This window comes from Betta splendens, chromosome 7 (genome assembly GCF_900634795.4).
Source record: "Betta splendens chromosome 7, fBetSpl5.4, whole genome shotgun sequence".
Lineage (NCBI taxonomy): Eukaryota > Metazoa > Chordata > Actinopteri > Anabantiformes > Osphronemidae > Betta > Betta splendens.
This window is the reverse complement of record NC_040887.2, coordinates 11,070,262-11,094,171: the sequence shown is the minus strand read 5'-3', so window position 1 is coordinate 11,094,171 and position 23,910 is coordinate 11,070,262. Positions and strand designations below refer to the sequence as shown.

The 23,910-nt window shown below is 44.4% G+C and overlaps 3 protein-coding genes and 1 long non-coding RNA gene across 7 annotated transcripts; 3 read left to right on the top strand and 1 right to left on the bottom strand.

The window, feature by feature from the left end:
- The first annotated feature begins 657 nt into the window (after window positions 1–657).
- On the top strand, window positions 658–4,791 carry bcas2 (BCAS2 pre-mRNA processing factor). Its single transcript, XM_029155600.3, has 7 exons — window positions 658–856; window positions 3,118–3,210; window positions 3,302–3,372; window positions 3,498–3,659; window positions 3,740–3,790; window positions 3,874–3,954; window positions 4,100–4,791. Exons 1-7 carry the CDS (start codon window positions 764–766, stop codon window positions 4,224–4,226), a joined length of 678 nt encoding a protein of 225 aa, XP_029011433.1. The 5' UTR covers window positions 658–763; the 3' UTR covers window positions 4,227–4,791.
- A 1,139-nt stretch (window positions 4,792–5,930) lies between these two features.
- Window positions 5,931–8,979, bottom strand: otud3 (OTU deubiquitinase 3). 3 transcript variants are annotated; one of them, XR_008695215.1, is made up of 9 exons: window positions 8,774–8,979; window positions 8,299–8,447; window positions 7,893–8,005; window positions 7,683–7,805; window positions 7,391–7,523; window positions 6,963–7,144; window positions 6,615–6,673; window positions 6,203–6,501; window positions 5,931–6,106 (listed from the first exon to the last, which is right to left on the bottom strand). XR_008695215.1 is itself a non-coding variant. In XM_055510561.1 (8 exons), exons 1-8 carry the CDS (start codon window positions 8,977–8,979, stop codon window positions 6,306–6,308), a joined length of 1,161 nt encoding a protein of 386 aa, XP_055366536.1. In that variant the 3' UTR covers window positions 5,931–6,305. The 3 variants fall into 3 exon arrangements, 2 of the variants coding, with proteins under 2 accessions (XP_055366536.1, XP_029011431.1); XM_055510561.1 differs by having other exon boundaries at window positions 5,931–6,501; XM_029155598.3 differs by lacking the exon at window positions 6,615–6,673 and having other exon boundaries at window positions 5,931–6,501.
- Window positions 8,980–9,002: 23 nt separating this feature from the next.
- tmem240a (transmembrane protein 240a) lies at window positions 9,003–20,797 on the top strand. Of its 2 annotated transcripts, none has more exons than XM_029155602.3 (4): window positions 9,003–9,139; window positions 12,091–12,197; window positions 15,294–15,502; window positions 19,531–20,797. In XM_029155602.3, exons 2-4 carry the CDS (start codon window positions 12,106–12,108, stop codon window positions 19,683–19,685), a joined length of 456 nt encoding a protein of 151 aa, XP_029011435.1. In that variant the 5' UTR covers window positions 9,003–9,139; window positions 12,091–12,105; the 3' UTR covers window positions 19,686–20,797. The 2 variants fall into 2 exon arrangements, with proteins under 2 accessions (XP_029011435.1, XP_029011434.1); XM_029155601.3 differs by lacking the exon at window positions 9,003–9,139 and adding an exon at window positions 10,538–11,724.
- A 1,363-nt stretch (window positions 20,798–22,160) lies between these two features.
- On the top strand, window positions 22,161–23,895 carry LOC114859158 (uncharacterized). The gene is made up of 3 exons (XR_003786472.3): window positions 22,161–22,438; window positions 22,989–23,322; window positions 23,429–23,895. It is a non-coding gene; the product is annotated as an uncharacterized LOC114859158 (long non-coding RNA).
- The last annotated feature ends 15 nt before the right edge of the window (window positions 23,896–23,910 follow it).

Sequence of the window (23,910 nt, the reverse complement as noted above, 5' to 3'; positions counted from 1 at the left end):
CGCTGATAAGATGCTGACGTTTTAAACAATCAAAGTCAAAATGATCACAAAGATTAAAACGTTGATCAAGATAATACGATAAAGATTAAAACGTTGAGGAAGATTAAAAGATCACAAAGATTAGAGTGTTGCCCGATGACAAAAAAGCTGACTAAGCCGAAAAGCTGATAAATAGACAAATCAGATAAAGGAAAACTGGTAAGAAATCATAGCAAAAGAACATAGACAATACACTTTGTGTATCAGAGGGCTGTTGCCACCTCACCCACTAAAGAACAACTTGTTTTGAATCTTGTAACTTATTGCAGTAGCAAACTACAAGTGCATTAACACCATCTGGAGTTTCATTAAAAAGATCATTAAAAGACAAGTAAATTATCTATTATTTAAAAGCGAAATGTTTCTTAGAATGTTGTAATAAATATAATTGTTGTTGTTATGTATCAATGTAATGCAATTACGTTTAGCACCACTGAAAACAGCGCAGTCAAATACATGCTACTTAAGTAGTAATAAGTATTATTTGGGGAAGCAAACCAACTAATATTTATAATAATCATAATTAACATTTCTCTTCGGGTGCTGTCTAATAGGCAGCAGTTACAATCCACTCCAGTAGGTGTCGCTAACAAAAAAACACACTGCCTTTTTACACAGGATTTTATTGTGGACGGCGACACCGGAAGTGTAGTTAGTTGAAGAAGTGGTGGTGTAGCTTTAGGCATACAATAAGTTAAAGAAACTGCAGTAAAGTCTGACAAAAATGGCTGGAACGGCGTCGGTAGCTGGTGAAGTGTTTGTTGATGCTTTGCCATATTTTGACCAAGGTTACGATGCGACAGGTGTTAGAGAAGCGGTAAGTTAGCAGCCATTTCATTTGTGTTGGCTAACCGCGGCATGTTAGCTTGTGCCAGCTAACCACGGTGTGAAGAGAGGCGAAAGTGGCATTTCACAAATAACATTTAGCATTCAAACATATATGAAGACAGTGCGTTTTAGCTATTAGTAGAGTGAATTATTAAAAGAAGTGTAATATAATTTAGCGGAGGAAAAAAATCTAATACTAGTAGTTACAATTACAGATTTTAGACGTTGATCATGTTCTCATGAATATGTTCAACATTGTTTATGGCTGTACAAAAGATCATGTCAGAGGGAAAATTAATGTGATTTAAAATATGTCACTATTATACATTATGCAACTTAAAAGTGTATGTAGGAGATGATAGAGTAGAAAATACTCTGCAATACATTAAATGTTTTAACAAAGTCAGAATCAGAAAAAGCTCTATTGCCAGGTCCTATAGAGAGCACTTTACAGATCTTGGAATTCTCCAGGACTCCGGGTCCTTGAGAATGGCAGCTCCTGGAGAGACAGGGGGTGGCAGCCGTTCTTCTCTGTGATGGAGGATGGATTCAATAATGACAGTGTAGAGGTTCTTCGCAAGGAGGTGGAACTTCTTCAGCTGCCTCAGGAAGTACATCCTCTCCTGAGCCTTCTTGGTGATGGATCTGATGTTCTGCTCCCACCTGAGGTCCTGGCTGATGATGGTACCCAGGAAGCGGAAGGACTCCACAGAGGTCACTGGGGTGTCAGAGGATGAAAGGGGGAGGGGGGCTGGGTCCTTCCTTAAGTCCACTGTCATCTCCACTGTCTTAGGAGCATTGAGCTTCAGGTTGATAGTGCTGCACCATTAAACCAGACTGGCCGACTCATCTCCGTCAGAGATGAGGGTGGTGTCAGAAGTTTGACAGACTTGTGTCCAAATGTGCAGCCGTTTTTGTACAGGGAGAATAATTGGAGAAAGGACACAGCCTTGGGGGGATTCGGTGCTGATGGTCCAGGAATCTGAGACAAGCTTCCCCAGCCTCACATACTGCTGTCTGTGAGTGAGGAAGTCTGTGATCCACCTGCAGATGCAGTCAGACACATTCAGCTGGGAGAGTTTGTCATGGAGCAGGGATGGAACTATTGTGTTGAAGGCAGAGCTGACGTCAACAAACTGGCGTAGGATCCTGGAGAGTCCAGATGCTGAAGGATGAAGTGGAGGGCCATGTTTACAGCATCATCTACAGATCTGTTGGCTCTAGGCAAACTGCAGGGGGTGCAGGAGTGGGTCTGTGATGTCTTTTGAGGTAGGAGAGGACGAGGCCCTCGATAGATTTAATGACTACAGAGGTCAGGGCCACGGGTCTGTAGTCATTCAGTCCTGTGATTCTGTCTTTTTTTGTGGACCAGGATGATGACTGAGGATTTGAAGCAGGCTGGCAAGATAACGCGTCTCCAGTGATGTGTTGAAAATGTCTGTGAACACGGGAGACAGCTGGTTGGCACAGTGCTTCAGGGTGAACAGGGGAGACAGTGCCCTGGTTGCAGCTTTGCAGGGGTTCAGCCGTTTTAAAGAATTAGTTTACGTCTCCCTCTTTGATGGGAGACGCTGAGGTGTGAGGCTGTGTATCTGGTGGGGCTGTGGGGGGAGGCCAGTTGCTGGACAATGGCTGAGGGGGGAAGCTTTTAGGACTGTCTGCTGCTTGATCAAAGCGGCAGTGAAATTCATTCAGGTCGTTAGCCAGATGCAGGTCAGGACAGTGAGGGGCTTTGGATTTGTAGTTTGTGATTGTCTTGAACCTTTTCCAAACAGGCAGAGTTGTCTGTTGAGAATTTCTGTGCCATTCTCTCGCCATAAGCCATATCAGGTAGAACGTAAGGCAATGAGAGAAAAGAGCGTTTTCCTCCTTGCTGTTGTGCTGGTGTGATAAAAATTAAAGGACCTACACTGTAACTATTTATTAAGCACATTACATTATATTTTGGTAAAGGCATGTTTAAGCTGAAGTCTTTTAGACAGGTTTGCTCTTGATTGTTTCTTTGCCAAACTAAACAGCTGTCCATAAAGCGCAGAGTCAGTGGTTTGAATCTTGTTGCATATGTTAAAGCCTCTCTGGAAGAGACACTGAACCCAGAACCCTTGGTTCCCTTACTACAGCTGCCTGCCAGGAAACTGTGTAAATGCTACTGACAACAGCTTTAAATATTAATACCAGAAGTACTAGTGAATGCTTAGTTTGAAGTCAAGAAACTGAAACTATTTAACTTCCTTGGTCGTCGTTGTTTAGGCTGCTGCATTGGTTGAGGAGGAGACTAGAAGATACCGACCTACCAAGAACTACTTAAGCTACCTGCCCACACCAGACTTCTCTGCTTTCGAGGTGACAGACTCATCAGAAACTTGAAATTGTTATCAAAGTTTCTGCCACTGTGACATAAATACTATATTTTCTATTTCATATAACCTATCAGACTGAGATTATGAGGAATGAATTTGAACGTCTTGCAGCACGCCAGCCCATGGAACTCTTGAGCATGAAAAGGTAAGCCCTACACACTTTAGTCTCATGCTCAATAATAACGACCTACAATTATATCTTCATCAAAAGTGCATTTAGCTTTTTTCCTTTCAAATGTTTATAATGTAATTACACTTTCTCTTGTAAAGATACGAGCTGCCAGCTCCCACGTCAGGACAGAAGAATGACATTACAGCATGGCAGGAATGTGTAAACAACTCAATGGCTCAGCTGGAGCATCAGGCAGTCCGCATTGAGAACCTGGAGCTCATGTCACAATATGGAACTAATGCGTGGAAAGTCTATAATGAGTATGTGACAGCAGCCTTTTCTTCTTCTTCTTTTCTTGCTGACAACAACTGCTAAGAGCACTTTTGTCTTTATCCTGCAGTAACTTGGCCTTCATGATTGAGATGGCCCAAAAGGAACTTCAGAAATTCAGGTAAATATTTGCTTTCTCAGCGTGTCTCTGTGTTGCCAAACCCCTTTTCATATGTTGGCCAATGTAATTTTTCTACTACACAGGAAGCAAATTCAAGATTTAAACTGGCAACGTAAAAACGATCAGCTGGCAGGAGGAGCCAAACTACGAGAACTAGAGTCAAAGTATGTTGAATGTTTATCCATAGATAGTCTATAGATATCTATAAATTTAGTAAATTATCCCTGACATGTTGAATGTTTATCCATAGATAGTCTATAGATATCTATAAATTTAGTAAATTATCCCTGACTTATTATCTGTCAACAGCTGGGTGTCTCTGGTCAGCAAGAATTATGAGATTGAGCGGGCGATCGTGCAGCTGGAGAACGAAGTCTCCCAGCTCAGACAACAGCAGGGGGATGAGAATAAGGAGAACATCAGGCAGGACTTCTAGAGCAGTAGCTCATGGCACTGGTCTACAAAATAATGATCCTGCAGTCAGGCCAGATTTCATCATATTTCATAAGAATTGCTGGACCAAGGTGTTTGAAGAATGAAAGTTACCTGTATGGAGGAGGATTTCATGTGAAATTGCATCATTCAAAACCTCAACCTAAAATTCAGGCCAAAGCTGTCTAGAAAGCTCAGCGACAGCGCTTATTTCACAACACTGCACACCTCTGAATCTACTGGAGCTGGTGAAATATGGTATAAAAAGCTAATTTTGTCCAGGGTTCACATGTTCAGAGCAAGGCTATGCTTGATTTGCAAAAATAATTTATTACAAATGGGAAGTACAATTCGGTGTTGAACATTATTTCACAACTTTCAGCTAACCAGCAAAAGTTCCAGTTTTGCTTTAATATGTGGTGGGTACAAGCGCGCCAAGATTAGTGTGTAGATTTACAGTAAGTGTACATAGTATAAGTCTGTCAAACATAAAATCTCTGTGAACCTAAGCTTGACTTCAATTTGTGTATTTTTTGTATGCTGTTTTAATAAAAACAATTTACATTTGCTATTGTGGTAATTGTGGATTTCTAAAATGCCAGTTAAATCTGATGTTGATGTAGGGACTGTATAAATGACTTGAAGGATTCCACCACGGACAGATCTGCTGCTTTCATTGGAATTAATTTCATCAGACATTTGCCTGCTCAAAAACTACTCACCTTTAACAGTATAATCAGAATACCAGCTGGTCAAACATTTCATTTTATGCTAATTTATTACAAGGCAAAGAAATATCTACCCTGCAACATCAACTGCAGTCGAAAATGGAGTAGAGAAAACAAATTCTGAATGAGTAACCATAATTAATCTAGTCTTTTTGCATCAGTTTCTTCCAAAAAAGTTAATTTGTTACAATTTGGATAGTTTCCACATCACAGAAGGAAATAAATAACATTGTTTAAAGATATTTTTAATCTGGCCTGTATTCAACTTTTTCATTGAGTTGTTTTTGGTGTCAACCTATTACTAAACATAATTCCTCTCTTCAGTAGCTGAATGTTTCACATGTAGTAATCATGACTTTGAAGCTTTTTGGTGCGAGCAGCAAAAGGGAAGTAGCAGTACAGCTCATTATAAGGATCTGCAAAGCTGAGTTAAAATACAGATTCAGTTGATAAATCATAAACAGTAAGTTATTTATTCATTTTTTTACTGCATCAGCCATCCTGTATGTGTGGTCTGCTGGAGCAGCAGCATTACAGTGAGGCACAGTAAGGGATTGGACAGGGTCATCAAAAAAGTCCAGCTCTGTCCTGAGTTGCACTCTGGACACGCTGCAGGAGGTGGGTGAGAGAAGGGTCCTGGCTAAACTCACATCCATCATGGACCATGACTCTCACCCACTGAAGGACTCACTGTCTGTTCTTGAGAGCAGCTTCAGTAACAAACTGATCCACCCTCACTTGTGAAGGAGAGATATCGCAGGTCTTTCCTGCCTGCTGCTATAAGACTCTTCAGCCAGAACTGCTAACTACATTTGCTTTGTTCATGGATGTGTGATTGTTTATGGAGGTGTGTCTGTATAGTTTTTGTTTTTTTTGTTTTTTTGCTGTCCTCTTGCTGTTGTGAGGTGCAATTTCCCCTTTGCGGGACTAATAGAGGAATCCTTATTCTTATTCATTCCAAGTGTGTATAACAACCAATATTCTGCCATTCTTCCTTTATTTTCTTCTTTGGTCAGATGGAACAAACAGAATGGTCCTGAAGATCTGGATACACTTTAACTTAATTTGTAGCAAATGGAAAAGCCCAGCTACATGAGATTATCTGTGTGGCTGTCATGAAAAGCCAGTTGTCCAGCGCTAAAAGACTGGGGAGATTCTACATAAAATAGCCAGAGACAGAACTAAATCAGAATTTAACAAAAACAGGAATTCATGCTGTTTCACTCTCTTCTAAAACATTCACGCAACTCACCCACGCAGGTTTACAGGCACTGTTACTGATCGCCAGGAAACTATAGGGTTCTCTTCAGGAAAGTCATCCACTGCGATACAGTCAAACTTCTTTTTGTACAGCATCAGTCACCAGTGGCTGAAACATGCGCCAGTCTATATACTGAGAGTGTTGAGAGCTGGTACCAATGTAACAGCCTCTGGCAAATTCTGGTTCTGGTCCTGGTCGCCTCTGCTCTGAAGAAACTTCTGCCGATGCCTCTCCTCTTGACGCTTCTTCTTTTCTTGCCGCTGCTGCTCTTTCCTCTGCTTGCTGGATACCTGGGAATAAACAAAGCAAAAATGCCTGTTTTTAAATACAGTATTTGACTGAGAGGAATTTTGACTTCAAGTATTACATCGGTAATCCGTTAGAAAAAAAGGCTACACTATACCAATAGAGCTTAACTCTGGACTCCACTGAAGGTGCGCTCTGGTATCGGGCACCAAGATGCTAGAAGCAGAACCCAAGTCCTTAAAGTTGTGAGGTGAGGCCTCTATGGATCTGACTTTATTTTAAGTGAAAACTGTTTACTTGAGGCATAAAGTATCTTACATACTAACAGGTAATCAAAAGGTAATAATCAGTGTTAGTAACTGGTGGGGTGGTCATAATGTTATGCCTGATTGCTACATGTCCATAAATAAATTTATATTTTCTAAATACGTATTTTCCATTCTACCTTAATAGATTGAAAATTAATATACAAGTAAATATAAAACTTGTTGGAAAAGTTGTCAACCTTAGGTTTTTGTATGTTGTCGCCCTCTACTGATTGCTTGTGCTCAGTGCAGTCTGTGGCTGTTGTTCTGCAGGCAGAGCATGAGCCACACTGGCCTTTACAGGACAGGTCCAGCACAGAACCAACAAGCCATTCAGCATTGATGGTGGCTGCACTCAGCTGAAGCAGGTTCTCCTCTTCACCTAGAGCAGAATATAAAAAACACCAACGTATGAAATAAACTAAGCGGTTTGATGTGAACATCATGAATATCAAGCAAACACTACATTACATAGTCAGCTGCAGTGTATGATGGTTAATGCAAAATGTACCTAAACAGCTTGAATATATGATTATAAAGTTCTAAAGTTTGTGACAAAGTCCAAATTGTTCTCATGTGTTGGAACAGTATGACTCTCCTGGCTAATGAGTTAAGATTAACGTCTGACCCTGGACTCCTCGATTCTTGATGGAGCTCAGGATCACACTGTCCTCCCCTGATGCTGTTGGAGATGAGTTTTTTTTTCTTTCCCTTTGACCGTCCCCAAACTCACGTTGCTGGCCTTGTGAATTCTGCAGATTCTGGTGACGGCATATTGAAAGGTTACTAAATCTTCATAAATGTTGACAAAATACACGCTTGGTGTCTAAAGAGGTAGGCTGTTTTTCCTAAATAAATGATTTGATCTATTAAAAAATAAATCTTTTTAAATGCCGATGTAGTTAATGCCCATGTGATACCTCTATGCGGAGCTGAGCAGGACTCTCAGAATTGTCTCCAATTCGCCTCACACTGTCATAATGATCTCCATAGCGGTAGGCAATATGTAGTTCTCTGCACACCTGTTTCTCTGCACCATTTATCTGCAATATATGAACATATAAACAGTGTGATGGCACAGCAGAGTGTAAGCTATGACTATACACTGTGTTCCTTAAAGGTTTGCCTACCTCCCACAGTGGTGTATTCAGCTGATGAATAACAACTTTCACTTGCTGACTGCGAGCAAAAGCCACAATAGCGTCGTTGCCAGCAAACGTACCAGGCTGAGAGAGGTTAGACACTGGGTGGAAAAAAGCAAACATTAATTTATTCACAACCTAAACCCAGGCTGTAAATATGAACTTGATTTTGGTCTTTAAAGATGTCATAAAAACTATGAGCCATATATCCTGTAAAACATTAAATCAACTGACCACCAGGGGTCACCACATAGTTTTGGAATAAAATCATTTCTTTACATGAGCAACAGATTTTGTGTAGCAACTTAACAGACATATTCACAGTAGAACATAAAGCATTATTTACATTTCTCTACATTTAGTAGGTTATTTTATTTGTCAGTGACATGCTTACAGTGCTGTGCAAATGGCACGTCATCCTCAACAAATGGTTCAAAGTCTTGTCGGTGGGACGTCATATACTGGACTGTCTCCTGGCGAAGCCGCAGGTGACCTCGAGAGTGACCTTCTAACTGGTCACCCAGAGCTCTGAAAAGGCAGTTTCTGCAGGAAAACAAGGCCAGAACTTACATTTGTCAATGGTAACACTGTCCTTCTGTTTAAATCAGTAACTCATAGTAATTGTCCTTGGTGCCTTCATTGCTTTTGGACAATAATATAAGTAAGTATAATAAATAATTCAGTCCTGTAAAATTTGTTGATGGGGTGAGGAGAAAAAAGTAATTATGTTCTTCCTGGTTAGTGGAGACACACTTGATGTTAACTTGGAGTTAGGCTTTTTACATTCAAAAAGATGAATCTATGCATGTTACATCATAAGTGATGCTAAAGGACAATGTTAAGAGAAGCCATGTTTTTCTGGTTCTTACCCATCTCCAGGAACCTCTCTCAACTTGAGACCCAGCGCCTGGAGCTGATTAGAGAAACTGGCAAACTCCGCTCCCTCGTCGCCGTCTTGAGGCCTGTTCTTCCTGTCCTTAACAATGGCCCGGCGTGCTGCCCTTTCATCCCTCTTCCGTTCCAGTTCACTCTTTTTATTGCTTCGCACAGATTTTGATATCTGTTTTCTAGACATGCTGGATGATGTAGTTACAGTGGGTCTACAACACCAAGTCTACTTATGGTAAGGAGCTGTCATGTGTTTGGACCGCTGCCACTCATTTGGAACCTAAGTAGACATAAAAGCAAAGGTTGGGGAACGTCAAACTTAAAGGATAAATAAGAAGCTACATAAGGTAAGGTTTACTTTCATGAATTCGAAGAATTATTTCTGTTTTACTTATAAATTTCAGGTTTGTAGGCAAATGCGGTGTTCTCTTGCAAAGGAGTTTCTGTTACTGGAACAAACTGTTTATTGTTACTTAATTTAAAAGACAAATACTGAAATATGCGGCAGGCAAAGTCTTAAGGCAAATCATGCTGCACTATTTGTCCCTTTTTCAAATTCCTCCAGTAGTGTTGTCTCCTTTGTACTTACAAACGTTACTCAATGAAGTTTGAACAAATTACAGACGAATTCCAAAGAAAAAAACCGTTAAAGTCGGTTAGTTGCCATTTAATTTGAAAGTTTTGGTGAAAGCAGGCCGAGACCAAAACAATAACAAAACATTCGTTTCATGCTGAATATAGCGTTGAAAATAAAATAGCATATTACAATTTGACCCATGTCTTTATATTAGTCACCAGCGATAGGACCAAGGTTCATTAACAACGTGTACCTACACTGCCAACAATACCAGGTAACTGAAGCGACGTCACGTCAGCCGCTAGCTAACGTGAAGTTCGACAGCACGAGCTAACAAGCTAACAGCTGTATAAAAACAGTCTCTCCTGCTTGTAGCATTCTCAACATAGTAAACAACTAGAGGCATATCAAATAAATGAATGCTCACCCTCAACCCACACGGTAAACAAAATGTGTCTTAGTTTAGTTTGTTTTTTTTCCCAGTGGAAGCGAAATGTAGTGATTTTCGGATTTTGTTTACAAGTGGAGTTCCTTATACGTATACAAGCGTACGTCCATACGTACGGAAGCTGAAACGGGTCAAAACGCAAAAGGCGATTCAGAATTCCAGTAGATGGACACCAAGGTGTTTATTAAGAAAAATGACGTTTTTTGGAAAATAAATTACAGACACCAATTGTGGCGGGTTTTTTAAATAAACATTTATATATCAATTCCAAAAGAACCTATGCATCATTTTATATTTCAGCGTATCGTCTATCTGTCAAGCTATTAGGGCTCTGAGTCATTTTCTATTGCAGACTGTGACTCAAGCGAGGTAGGAGGCCGATCGTTTTGCAAAATAACTTTGCTACTGAAAACTTGTCCAACTTCTACTTTTAGCTCTTAGAAGGTCCTCTCTCCAGTAAATCCTTGAGATGGCTCCACACTTCAACATGGGGGAGGAGTGGGCTGGGAGGTAACAAATCTGGGAAAAGAAGAAGCTACACTGAAACAGAAATAAGATATATTAATTAATATAATAATAATTATAGTAATAATAATAATTAGACCCTCGAGACACAGCATCAGAAAACAAGAAAACTATTTTGAAAAAATACAAAGTGACAAATATGAGACAGGGCGCAAACTACTGAATTGAGAGGAATTTCAGGACCGGTTGGCACAGAGGACACATATGGAATTCAATCTGTGCACAGAGCCTGTGGGAGTAAAGTTGCAGCCATGTGCTTTTTACCATGTGGAATCTGATCATATGGTTTTCTTTTAATTTAGGGGCATTTCATCTCTGGTAGATTGGGTTACTCGGGATAAAGCTTAACTCCTAGGAAACATAAAAAGTGAAGTGTGGAATTTTGATCTATTTTTTTTATTTTTCATTTTTATCTGAAACTTCCAAAAGTGGAAAAGGAGGTTAAATCGTCAGTGCCTTTCTTGAAACCATGCGCCAATGCAACAGCAAGCAGCCACTTTAAATAATGATCCTATAGGCCATAAAGGCGGGTGCAATTCTCCCCTGTCATACTGCCGCTCGCTCTCTCTCTCTTACACACACGCGCGCGCGTGCACAGACGCACGCACTAGGGGTGGGAGTGGATGGTCGTGTAGCCGCTGGAAGCCAGGATGGGATAATCATGCGTGTCTGCCGGGTGTTGATGCAGCTACCGTTGGCGGATCCAGGCTGGACTCGGGACGCGGGGTGGGTCTAGTTCCCGAACCGGAGCTATCTGGACCTCATGCCGATGTTATCAAGCGTTCCGAGAAAGACGAGGGCGATGGCCGTGAGGGGACTTGGTGCAGCTTTTTGAATAGTCCAGGCGAGAGACATCGAGCGTTTTCGCCGATGGAGGACAGAATTCGCCGGTATTAACGCGCAACCACGGCTTGGAATAACTTGGACCCGGACAGAGGCGGAGGGCACCGAACGAGCTCATCCCTTTTCCCTTCATGCCTTTGAAAGTGGGATAGAGATAGAACCCAGCCTGAGCGAAGGGACCACTTTTGCATCGGTAATTAGGGGAGCACTGCCTCCTCGGAGCGAGCCGCAGCCGCATCTAACCGACCTGGTGGCTCCTTGGATGGAGAGAGGGCGCATTGAGGGCTGAGAGAGCGGCTCGCCGTGTGCGGGAGGTGACGGAGGGAGACCGGGCAGTTTGAAGGCGCGGGGAGCCAGGCGCGGCGCGGCGGCTCCATGAGCGGCTCCTGCCGGGACAGCGCGCCCAGAGCCCAGCCGGAGCGTCTCCACCGCCGCGGGTAGAATTCCCCGGCCACAGGACGGAGGCCAGTTTGGAAGTTTTGATGCATATGATCACAACCACCATGATTTTTATGATTCTTGGTGCTTCAGTTGTAATGGTAAGACATCTCCACCTCTCTCGTCCACAATATGCCTTTTATAACATCACGCGTCAAGGCATTTATTGGGGATATTACACATGCTGCATTGCGAGAAACTACACAGCAAGATATCAATGACATGTGGAAGTAGGTTAGCCTACCTATAATTACCTGCTGCCATAAATAAATAATCTAAGTCCGTTTTGAGGCATGAGTCCCCTCTTAGAGCGGGAGGATCCACCAAAGCTATTTTCTGTCATTTTCATTATGATCCTTATTGTTATTATTCATAGTACTAATATTGAACAGAGCCATTCGCTGTCTGTGGGGATAGCCTAGCCTATTGCTTGACATGTCCCAGCTGACTGGCATGGTTCTTTGCAGGCGATAGCCTGTTTAATGGACATGAACGCACTACTGGATCGCTTTCACAACTACATCTTACCGCATCTACGAGGGGAGGACCGCGTCTGTCACTGCAACTGTGGAAGGTAAATGCCATCATCCTCGCGCAATATTTCTCCGTGGGAACATGGTGGTTGGTGCTTTTTGCAACCCGTCAATTCTTAATTACCGAGGAGGCCTCGAAGATTTGTGGCGGCGAAGCCCGACGCGAATCCGCTCGCATCGCGACTGATGTTTTCGACGGAGGGTTTTTTTTTTATTATCATGATCATTCGCTGTAACAGATCGCGCGTTCGGTCGCGGCGTGTTTGTCCGACGTCGGCGGCCAGGGCTTCGGCTTTTTGCTGCATGCAGCCCACGAAGGTGTGTGTCGGAGCCATAAATAGGTAATGAAGCAATGTAAGGCCGGTCAAAAACAATCTGAGCGTCACGTGCGCGACTCCTGCGGGCCTGCGGCTGCGATTATCAATCTGCCGTGCCGATAATTATCAACGTATGAGAGTTTAAGAGCAGCTATGAGGCGGGGGGCACTGGCTCTCCATCCTGCCTGCCGTTCGCTGCCACGTTGAGAGCCGGGCTTCAAATACACGGCAGTGTCCTCATTAATACACAAGTTGGGTTTAATCTGAATTGATGTTTATTGCCGCCAGCGGGCATGTGAAATCCTACAGGAGGCTGTAGGCTGCGTGGATGAGCGGAGACACAAATGGGCCCCCCCCCCCCCACCTTTGGTCTTAAGTCTGCACAGTGCCAGAGGGTATGGCAACAGTGTTGGAACAAGATTTAAAGTAAAAGTCGTTTTACCCAATAGATTCACACGCTCGTTGTCCCCAGATATTAGATTTGCAGCGGCTCGTGTCCTGCGGGTTGTCTGGCTGCAGCCGCGAGAGCGGGGCATCGGTTTAGCAAGAGAAAGGCCACGCTTGGCGTTGGTGCAAGATGAACAGACGTACGTGGGACCCCAAACAGCAGCCCCCTATAGCGCGCGTGCTGCAGCGAGGGGGTTAACGTGCTAGCAGTTCATTAGCAGTATTAACGGAGCAGTTCCAGCGTGCCTTTCAGCCTGTAAATGCAGAAAGTGGTCATCAGCAGCGGGAGTCAGATTGTGCTTGTTAGGGGGCGATAACCTGAGACAGCTTGCACAGACTGATGCATGTGATGTGATATAAAAGCCCTCCAGACAAAAAGAACAGATGACGCCTCCCTCGTGGAACATTTGAACCACTCTATCGTTATTATAGAAGACCCCGGTTGCAAAAATGTATTTATTTGTCTGTGATTACAGAATGCTGCATTAATCTGTGGCCTCAACAAATGCTCTCACTGGGCAGGAAGTGGTGGAACCTCTACCGTTAGTTTTCAGGTTACGGCAGCCACACTGTCTCTCACTGACCCGGAAACGCTGAATGGGAGTCAGTGGCCCGTTTTCACGTGAACAGCCAAAACGCGGGCCTCTCCCGCCCGCGTGCCCCTCCATCCGCGAGGAGCGGGGGCGTCGCGACGCCCACGGCGCTCACCTCGCCGGGCTCGAGGACACAGCCGGTGTCATTTCGTTTGGCAGCCTTTGCAGCTCCGATTCAGAACGTAGCTGCCGCCTCCGTGGCGAGGAGGGAATGTGGAAGTGGATGTGGCTGGGGTCACCCGCGTTAGCGTCACGTTGCCTTGTGAGGAAGCAGCGCAACCCAAATGCACCTGTTATGGAAGTCGGACTCTTTAAAAGAGATTTCCTCTTTACACCGACACACGCACACGCTGGCTTTGCAACGTGGACGAAATATTTCTGCTGTTTGGGGGAAATAAACCAACAGGCTGTGTTTACGCCTACAGATTAGCTTTGTTTTTGAGAAACAGTTTCAGTGTTAATGGACCTCAGCAGCTGAAAGGCTCGGACCGGTGGGGTCCAATAGTGGGATTTGATCCCCTCTGTGGCCCTGCAGCTTTTTTTGGTAAGATATTTCAGGCGCTAATCTGCAATGTGTGTTTTCATCTTCACATTCGGAACAAGATGCTCTTGGGATGTGCAAGAGATTATCAAAACTCATCAACATATACAATGAGATAGGGAGAAAACATGTAATACAGGTGCAAACCCAAAGTTTGGGCCTTTATGTTTGACTGTACTTGGAATAAAAACTATTTAAATTCCATTTCAAGTCTTTCAATTTGCATAAAAGCTAAAACAATATAAAGTGATGAAGCCCTCTTGTATAATGGAAAGTGTTGACGTGGACGTGTGAGCCCATACACACGCACCGGGGACTTGAAGCTCTCGGGTCCCACAGTGCGCTGAGCGACGGCTGCTCGTGCCGTTTGATTCCCTCGCCTCCTCTCAGGAGTAGGAGCGTGCTTACATTTACAGGGCGGCCGTATCTGCCTCGGCGAGCAGCGAGGTTACAGCTGGACACTTGGAAGCGAATGGGCGATTTCTTACAGTTGAAGCACAGATCTGCGTGTGACGTTAATATGCAGTTTGTGTCTCATGCACGCACTGACCTAAATCAGAAACTACTTAGATGTCTCATTGCCAGGTTTAGGAGAAGCCTCTTGGATGTTTCTTACTTATTAAATGTGTATAGTTTCATACAGTTAAATTGTAATTGACTAACCTTTCGTGTCAGGGTGCGATCCGACGTCCTAACAGACCAGTAGTCACTGACGAAGGCACAGTATTGTAAGGCAATGTATTGCTCTCTCTCTTTCCAGGCTCCGCTTTTTCCTGCTAATTCACAATTACAACCCAACCATAAACTTTTCTGCCTAAAGTGCAGCTCGGGGGACACTTGGGGGACGGCGTGAGGGCTTAAGGGGGTTTCCAGCCAAGTTCAGATTAGTGCAAAGTCATTAAAATTTAGAAGTCCCAATTCGGATGTATTAATACATGGAGTCGCCGGGGTTGGGGAAATGTGGAGAATCCGTTCAAGGTTAGGTTACAAAGTGAAGAGTCATCTGAGGAAGCGAGCGGAGAAACATTTTCAATGCATTTTTAATGAGAGATGATATCAATCATTTCAACTGAAGAGATCAATGAGTAAGAAAATGATGTGATTTATACCCAAATAAACTGTGTTTGAGTCTGACAGAATCTCTAGTGAGGGTTCTGTGTTGTTGACTGTGACACAAAACAGCTTTAGATCTTATCCCGTATGTCTAACCTCCACTCCGTCCTGCCCGTCCTCCCCCAGGCATCATGTCCACTATGTAATCCCGTACGACGGGGACCATTCCTTGGTGGACTCGTCGGAGAACTACTTTGTGAGCGACAGCGTGACCAAGCAGGAGATGGACTTGATGCTGGGGCTGCTGCTCGGCTTCTGCATCAGCTGGCTGCTGCTGTGGCTGGACGGAGTCCTACACTGTGCCGTCAGGGCCTGGAGAGCGAGTCGCTACTACGGTGAGACGGACGCACACGCACAACAACAACAACAGTAACACAACCCCCGCGACGGGTCACAAACCCAAATTATCTTCATTTGACAGGTGAAAGAGCAGGAGATTCATATTTGAAAGGCAGGAAAGTTGCGTTGTCAAACAGATTGTATGGAAAAATGCACGCAGCACACAAAGCGACTGCCAACTTGACACAGTTGGTGGAGCCCCGGAAAATAACCTTCCCCCATCTCTCGGCCCATTTTTTGGCTCCCTTCACTGCGACCTCTCGGAAAACCACAGACAAACCCTCCAACTGAGTGATGATTCACACTCAGGTTATCGGAGGTGAGATTAAACCGATTCCTTCTCTCTTTTGGGCAGCCAAAATTTCTCAGACCTCATTTCACTAATACTCATTTTTATGTCACAGTTTAAATGTATTCACTTTTTATATCACCATCTAGTTAAATCTTTAATGTTCTCACTAGGAACAATGTCAGGTTTGTTGAAGTACACAAGTACTTGAAGTACTTAAGTAAAACTATTCTTGCTTAAAACGTTCTCCGCTGTAGTTGAAGGCCACTTTAAATGCACTAAAATTAATGAAAGTACAAGAAATTAATATACAGTTTAATTAATGTACTGATTCAAAGAGAATGACAGCAACCATTCTTCATAATATGCTGTAATTCAGCACACATAAACTAAAATAGGAATACTCAGTCCCTCAAAAGCATAGGAATGAACTTTATATCAGAAAGGAAGTTATGACAAAACAAAACGCCGGAGATGAAAGCACAGTGAGTTTTGTGGAGGCCTTTAAATGAGGACTCTAACTTCTAGCTCCTCGGGGAGCGACTCTCGCAGCAGATAGAGACGGACGTCTCTGGCGGTGATGAGCAGACACTCCAATCACTCCAAGGGCTCCGAAAGAGAGTCTCACGCAGCGGCCGGGCCCTGAATCACACAAATAAGCCCGCTTAAATCTTTAAAATCAATTCAGAAATTGACAGGCGGCCTGTCAGGATTTAGGTAACCATTTCCCTCGGAGAGCGCGAGCGGCCTCGGAGCGGTGTTCCCAATTAGCGCTAGCATGTTGATAGCGCTCCTTTATGACCACACGTGCGTGCGCAGCAATCAAGCCTGGAGGACACGGGAGCGCGATCTCCGGTGAAAAGACTCTCATCGTCACGATGTGTCCTGATTAAAGGAAACGTCCAAGCATCCAGACGCTGACCCGTAATTATGGATTTGTTGACTGGGAAGGACAAACGGATGAATGAAAAGAAAAACACCGGGAAGCGCATAGAGAGGGGAGAATTAAAAGGATTATTTTGGAGGCAGTGACATGCCGGAGTGCTGGTTGCCTGATAATGCTGCAGTAATGACAAGACAGCAGTGGTGTGACATGATGGGATAACAGTTCCATCACATACAGAGCTCCCCGGGCTGTAAGTCGGCGGCAGAAACTGGAGCAGAACAAAGGAACCGGGAGCAGGAAGCGCCACGCGACTGGGGGATGGAGGAAGAGGAGGGCGTAAATACTGAGGGAGAGAAGGCGACACAGGTGGAAATAATTAGCACAATGAAGGGGGGGAGACAGGAAACGAACCCTTCAAAATAAACCGATAAAAACAGGGAGCAGAGCTGCGTTCCACCTGATCTCTGGAACATCTCCTCCTTCGCTTCGCCCGCCTCCTCCAAAGGAGATGAACGACGGGAGAGCTGTTCCACGTTAAATTAAATGAGTTCGTCTGTGACACCGACGGGAAGCAGCTATTACACGCGCGCGAGATCACAACACGGCGGCGTCAAACCGCTCATGTGTCGGCATTCTGCGGAAGACGAGGCGGAGGATTCATCTCGGAGAGCTGGTGCCCGCTGAGCATTGACATCCGGGGTAATCCAGTGGTCTGTTTTCTCAGACGAGGCCGGTTTCACAGATTAGAAATGGAGGGGGGGGGGGAAAGCACAAAGAACTGCGTTACATAGAACAAATATGCTTCATTTTAAGATATTGAATGTAGGGAAAGGCTGAGCAGGATTCTCTGCTGTTTGGTTCTGAGTCAGGGCATGCCTGTATTGTGGAGGTGACCTGGATCCTCGGTTTTAAAGATAATGCTAAAATAGCTGATATGTGACCTGGATTCTCGGACTGGTGGGGAAGCTCCTCGGGCGGCAGTAGGATCAAGCAGGGCTCCAAATATTCACAAACCCTATTCAGGATTCATTTGAAGGGCCCTAATAAGGTTTTTAGCATATAAAATGTTATGTGGACTTTGGATCTGGCAGCCCTTCGCACACGCTGCTGCCAAAGACAGGGTGTGGGAACCGCACGAGGTTCAGCAGCTGCAGGTTGATGCCTCGAGGTGCGGAGGGTTCGGCTACGACAGGGCTGTTACCTCCAGTGCATGAGTCCAACGGTGTATAACACATCATCATAAAACACCCCCCCCAGAGGTGGGAGCATCCATATTCATCAGTGGCAGCCATATAGTGGGGGGTATGGGCTCCTTCCTTTGTGCTGGGAGGGAATGCCCCTCGCCTCCACGCGTGAGTGGCTGTGACGTTGGAGCTAGGTCACACGCGTTTAGCCTCGCCAGGATGAGGCGGGCGAAGAAGAGGGGCGTGTGTGTGTGTGTGTGTGTGTGTGTGTGTGTGTGTGTGTGTGTGTGTGTGTGTGTGTGTGTGTGTGTGTGTGTGTGTGTTGGATGGAGATGCTGTCACATCCCCAACCCCCTCTTCCACACACACACTCCCCTCTGGAGCTATAAATAGAATGTGGGAGCAGCTGGAATAGCAAGTGAGGAGCACGTGCGCACGCACACACACACACACACACACACACACGCACACAGACAGTGCACTGAGGTGCATATTGATTCCCATCGCCTCTTTCCCTCCTAATTCCATCTCTAGCTCCTCCCTCTGACCTGCCTCTTCACTTATTGAATCTCCTCCTGGCTCGTTCTCTTCACGAGGCTTCATGCTGCAACTCCCTCTTTATCATTGTCCTCGTCCCCGATCTGCCCTAAACACCCCTAACCCGGGTCTCTATTCGCAAAGGCCCATGGGAAAAACAATCTCAAACATGAGGGAATGGAAGACTTTGTGTGTCCGGCCGAGTGCCTTTGCTTCCCATGCTGGTCTTTTGCTCCTGACTCCATCTGCATCCTCTTATTCAAATGAGAGAAACCTGTCTTCGGCGCGCCTTTTCCTTTGGATACCCTTCAGAGCAGTCCTTGTGGACAGCTTACCCATTCACAGCTATAAATAACTCCCTCTCTCTTACCCTCCATGCAACACCTCACCTCCTCATCCTCACCCCCCCCCAACCCCCCCCCCCCCCCCCTCCACTCGTGCATCCTCTAGCAGGGCCATTTGCTGCTGGGATTGTAGTGGGGGGGTGAGGGCTGGGTCTCCCCTCCTTCTCTCTGCCCCATCTCGCCTCATCTGCTGATAACCCGAGAAGCACGAATGTCCGATCTGTCACTCTCCTCTTCACATTCACAAAACCCTGCTTCGTGTCCAGACAGCCGGCGATACGGTGGCAGCTTGACCTTTCTATTGGGAACCCGTGCATTCTGAACGCTCAGAGCACAGTGGCCGATAATTGGCGAAGGACAGAAAAACACATTCTATCTGCTAAATAAATAATGATGCTGTTCGGGAACCTTTCTACGTTTAAAGAAACAATGTCCTGCGTCATGTGCACCGTCACAACCACTTACAAATTGTGGGGAATCAAGGGCACAGCACTTGATGGTGCACTTGAAGAGATTGGTACCATTTACTATTCTCATCCAGTATTTCAGTCTCGTCTCCGTCCCGCTCCCCTCGCTGGAAGTTGATCACCTCCATTTCCAAGAACGGAGAGCTGTTACAGTAACAGTACAGACAGTTGGTTAGTGAGGTGATCGACTCACAGCGGGTGTGAATTCATATCTAATATGAGAGAAAATGATAAAGAGGGGTCTCATTGAAGCCTCAAAGTTCACTGTCTGCCTGTTAGCGACTGTGCGCTCACTCTGGCCTCCTTCCTCCCCTCAGACACCCCGTCCTGGTCGTGGCTGCCCCAGTTCTGCAACCTCCGGGACCTCCGCCGCCGGGCTCAGCTCCGACAGCTGGACGACTCCAGCGGCAACATGGTCCACATCAAGCAGAAGCTGTACCACAACGGCCACCCCAGCCCCCGGCACCTCTGACTCCGCGACCGCGACGCCGCGGCACGAGCCGAAGGATCCCGAGACGCGCTCCCTTAAAACACACGTCTGCCCCCCCCTCCCCTCCCCTCCCCAAACCGCCCCCCGGCCAAAGGTTGCCTCAGAGAAAACTGCCCTCTGCTCCTCGTGATGTGGCGGGACTTTCTTACCCCTGTCGGCACTAAAAGTAAAAAAAGAGAAACCCCAAAACGGAGCGAGACGGCGATTACTTGTTGCTACTGAAATCTGTCCTATGTCCATGTCCGCTGTCGTGGGAGGAGGAGGAGGAGGAGAAAAGAAACGTTTTTAAGGGTGTTTTTTCTGTATAGAGACATTTTCTGTGTTCATTGTTAAACTTGGCATGCTCTTTTAGAACAGGGTACGACGTGGGCAGTGTGCGGAACAGGGCGGCAAAAAACGGGTGTCCAGGTTTTGTTTAAAGTTTCCCTTTTTTTGTCTATGGGGGGAGGATGGGGGGGGGGGGTCTCCCGGGTTTTGTGATGGTTGGATTGCTGCTGCTGTAAATAGTTATAAATACGGGCGAGCTGGATTTAACGGTCTTTAAAAAGTGGGTGTGTGGGGTTGGGGGGGGGGGGGGGGGGGGTGCGAGTCGTTTATCGATAGGAAACCTAACGAGGGACTGCGCGGGTAAAGAGTCTAAGAATGAAACAGGAACACAAGTCTGTTTGAAAACTGGATGTGAAACCATGTGATTTCTGCTAAAACACAGATTAATTAGCTTTGTTACTTAGTGAATTAACTGAATGTATTCCTTTTTTTCCCCCTGTAAATACGTGTAGGGGAGGGGAGCGTGGCTCGGCTGTGGTCGGGGTTCTCTTTGCTCTATTGTCATGCTTCCGGAGACGCGCGAGGAGAAATAATTTCCAGCTGATGCCAAGACGCGCACATTCCTCCTCATCGTCCTCACGCCGTGCTCAACGGCACACTTCAATTTTCTTTATCCAATTCCCTCTCACTTATCAGGAGCAGCCAGCCTATCAGCGGAGGGAACCCTCGCCCGACCCCCACCCCCCCTCGCCCTCTCTGTCCAGACATTGCTGTTGTGAGGATGAAATGTCTGTTTTATTAAAAGTGCCATTGAAGCACAACAGTGACCTCTGATGTTTTTTTGTGTCATTTCGATACACGGTCTCTCAGCGAGAGGTGATTTCGGATGCAGGCGGCGTCCTGATGACAACTCGACTTCTGCTGATTAGAATTTAAACTTCATAAACATGGACTTAAACCCTTGGGTAATAAGCAAATATATTTATACTATATCTCAAGCTTTCAAGTAAATTTTAAACCTTTAAAAGTTTACTCTTGCTAAGATAAGCTATTTAAATTTAAAGTCAACCGGCCTCTCTCTTTCTCAGACTTTTCCAATAGTTATGTTCTGCAGTTTTTATAGGTTTGCAGTGTTTCTTCTTCTTTTAAAAACCTTTTCAATTCACCTCCTCTAACCAGAGGGCCAACTGGCCAGAAAGCGAGTGGTCCAGCGGTCATCTGTTTCCATCATTGTTTGTCAGAGCACTTTGATTCTGCTTCACTACGCTACAGACTTAAAGACCGTTTCATGAAGGCAGTAAGTAAAGACTCAGACGTCTCTTTGGTTTCAGGGCTGAACCCATTATCACAACATTATGCAACCTGAGCCAGTAAGCTAACCTCTGGGGACGAGCACTTTCCTTTGTGCTTTGTGAATAAGCTTGGCTGCAATTCAGCGCTAACGGGAGATGTCGCTGAAATACAGTGAATGCCCTTAAAGTCTCCAGCACAAGATGTGAAAATAGAGGCTCATCAGTGTGAACCCAACAGCCCCATCAACCTGCCGCTGCACCTAAACGCCAGGACCAGCACGAGGACAAACTGTCAGGCTGCTATTCCAACACATGAACTTGTTGCTGTGATCCCCAGTGAGATAAAGGCATGCAGGGGAGAGCGCCTCTGAGGTTTTCTCCTGCGATGCAAAAATCGTGACTCATGAATATGCGATTTAAACAGAGCATCATCACAAGGTTTGGCACTGCAGCTGAACCTGGTGTGTCAGGTCTGCAGAAATGCATCAGTTTCAGCTGGAAACAGTGAACGCTGCAGGAAATTAGAATATCAAAGAGAAAAAGCCTAAACAGGACTGGTAAGTATTTATGAGCTATTTAACCAATTTGAAGAAGATGATGGATAAAGTGGCATAAAGGCTGATTTGAATGTGGAAAATATTGATATAACTAAACACCAAGACTCACAATGAGAACCACATCCAATGAAGCAACCTACAGTCTGCACCTTAAAGCCTGACTGCCTAAAAATAAGAGAAACAGGGACAACGGCATGGGGAGTTGTTTAGTGCATCATTTAACATTTAACAGCTACTTAAAGCTATTTTATCTAACATATCTTGTGATTCAAAGATAATACACGTCAAAGATACATTAGTTTATTCACTGTTATCCTCAACACATTTGCACATTTCTTCTTTATTATTTTGGTGTCTGATGTTTATTTCCACGTTATTTATTTAGGAAATCTTCTTTAACAAAACAAGCGCGACAGTCCATCAGCTTGTTGTGTAGTCTGTGGATGAAACAGCTGGTACGTGAAAGCGTCGCGCATGACGCACGCTCACGCTTTACTTCCGTAAACGCGCGTAAAGGGGGCGGGGCTACCAGAACCAGCGTGTCCGCCGCCTACTTGTGCGACCGTGATGTGTGGCAAACATCTCTAGAAAAGAAGATGTCGGTGCTCGGTGTTACTCGGTAAGTCCGTAATAAGAAAATAATTTAGCAATTAAGAACAAATGATTGATCGTTTAGTTTATAGAGACCTACAGTACATTCGTTATTAACTCTCACTGTTTTATATATGGACATGTTTGACAGAACAGTTTTCTAGTATTATCTGCCTCACTTCACGCTGTAACTAAATTTAGTAATAATTTAATCATTACGTTCGTTTCATGTTCAGTAGAATTAGTATGAATGAAAGTCACCTAATGTGTTGTTCAACGCTTTCTTCCCCACAAATATGTGTACAGTAAATATAAAAATTATCTCACACATACATTTGTTTTTTTAAGTTCATAACAGTATTTAAGTTTTGTGCTGGTAGTAACTGCCTTGGATGCAGCGACGTTAACAGGTTCATGTCAATTTAGGCAAGCGACCACTAGAGGGAAACACGAGACTTTCTTATTGTCTTGACTTCAGTCCAAGTCAAAAATAGAAAATGCACGTTAATATATGAATTACTATAGTATTTCTATGTAAAACCCCTCCTTGATGCCCATAATTCTTTATTTATTCATAGAGAGGCTGCGGCACACACAGACTGCGGCCGCCCTGGCTCCTGAACCCAAAATAAAGATAGTTTATCGTTGGGACCCTGATAAACCTGGAGACAAACCATGAATGCAGACACATGAATGAGATTTCAACACATAAGCCACGACAATGTCTATGTTTGCAAGAATAATGTATAGCGAGTGAGGTGAGTATCATCACCTTTTACATAAATGTATAAAACTGTTTAAAATATTTGTATGTAACTATTAATATAACTGTGGTCCCATGGTTCTTATCAAGATAAAGAATGAGATTGACCCTGCCACACTATAATGAACTGAACTAAGACTTGCTCAAAGGTATTTTAATAAAAATCGTTCATTCACATGCAATGACTTTGCTTTTGACTTAATGCTGTAACAGTTGCTTACAGTGTGTTGTCCCCATACGAACTTACTTACGCAGGAAAAAACCCAGCTGACTTAAGATCAAACAATACCTCAAGCCAAGCGAAGAGGAAGTGGAGAGAAAACCAGAAAAGCACAGCTCTTGAGTTTCATTGGAAAGGAGGGCGTCTGAAGATACACCACACTTTATATTTTTTCCCACATTGTGAAATATCAGAATCTGTTGTTAAAGCTCAAAATTTGTTATTCGGATAGTTAATATTTCAGCACTTTAAAAAGCTGTGCTGAGTTTATAATAAATATTAAATATAGTAGATGACAATGAATAATTTTCTCATTTGTTTATTATAATCTTAATAAAAACACAGATTTTGTCTTGCCAAAGCAGAAAAACATATGTCTCTGGACAAAACAAAATACCAGAAAATGTTCATACAAACATAAATCTCCTAATAATAAACCCACAGAATTATTATTTTCGGGGTCTCGCGCCTTGCTTTTTATTTTGTTTCCTGGTCTGCGTTGGGACCGAAAGACGCA

Bases quoted from the DNA above. Each gene is read 5' to 3' on its own strand.
- bcas2 (XM_029155600.3), top strand. From the start codon at position 764: ATGGCTGGAACGGCGTCGGTAGCTGGTGAAGTGTTTGTTGATGCTTTG. The intron at 3,211-3,301 runs GTGACAGACTCA...ATAACCTATCAG, and splicing joins CAGACTTCTCTGCTTTCGAG to ACTGAGATTATGAGGAATGA. The intron at 3,791-3,873 runs GTAAATATTTGC...TCTACTACACAG, and splicing joins AAGGAACTTCAGAAATTCAG to GAAGCAAATTCAAGATTTAA.
- otud3 (XM_055510561.1), bottom strand. From the start codon at position 8,979: ATGTCTAGAAAACAGATATCAAAATCTGTGCGAAGCAATAAAAAGAGT. The intron at 8,448-8,773 runs GTAAGAACCAGA...GTTTTCCTGCAG, and splicing joins AGAGAGGTTCCTGGAGATGG to AAACTGCCTTTTCAGAGCTC. The intron at 8,006-8,298 runs GTAAGCATGTCA...TTTTCCACCCAG, and splicing joins CGTGCCATTTGCACAGCACT to TGTCTAACCTCTCTCAGCCT.
- tmem240a (XM_029155601.3), top strand. From the start codon at position 11,668: ATGCATATGATCACAACCACCATGATTTTTATGATTCTTGGTGCTTCA. The intron at 12,198-15,293 runs GTAAATGCCATC...GTCCTCCCCCAG, and splicing joins TGTCACTGCAACTGTGGAAG to GCATCATGTCCACTATGTAA. The intron at 15,503-19,530 runs GTGAGACGGACG...TCCTCCCCTCAG, and splicing joins GAGAGCGAGTCGCTACTACG to ACACCCCGTCCTGGTCGTGG.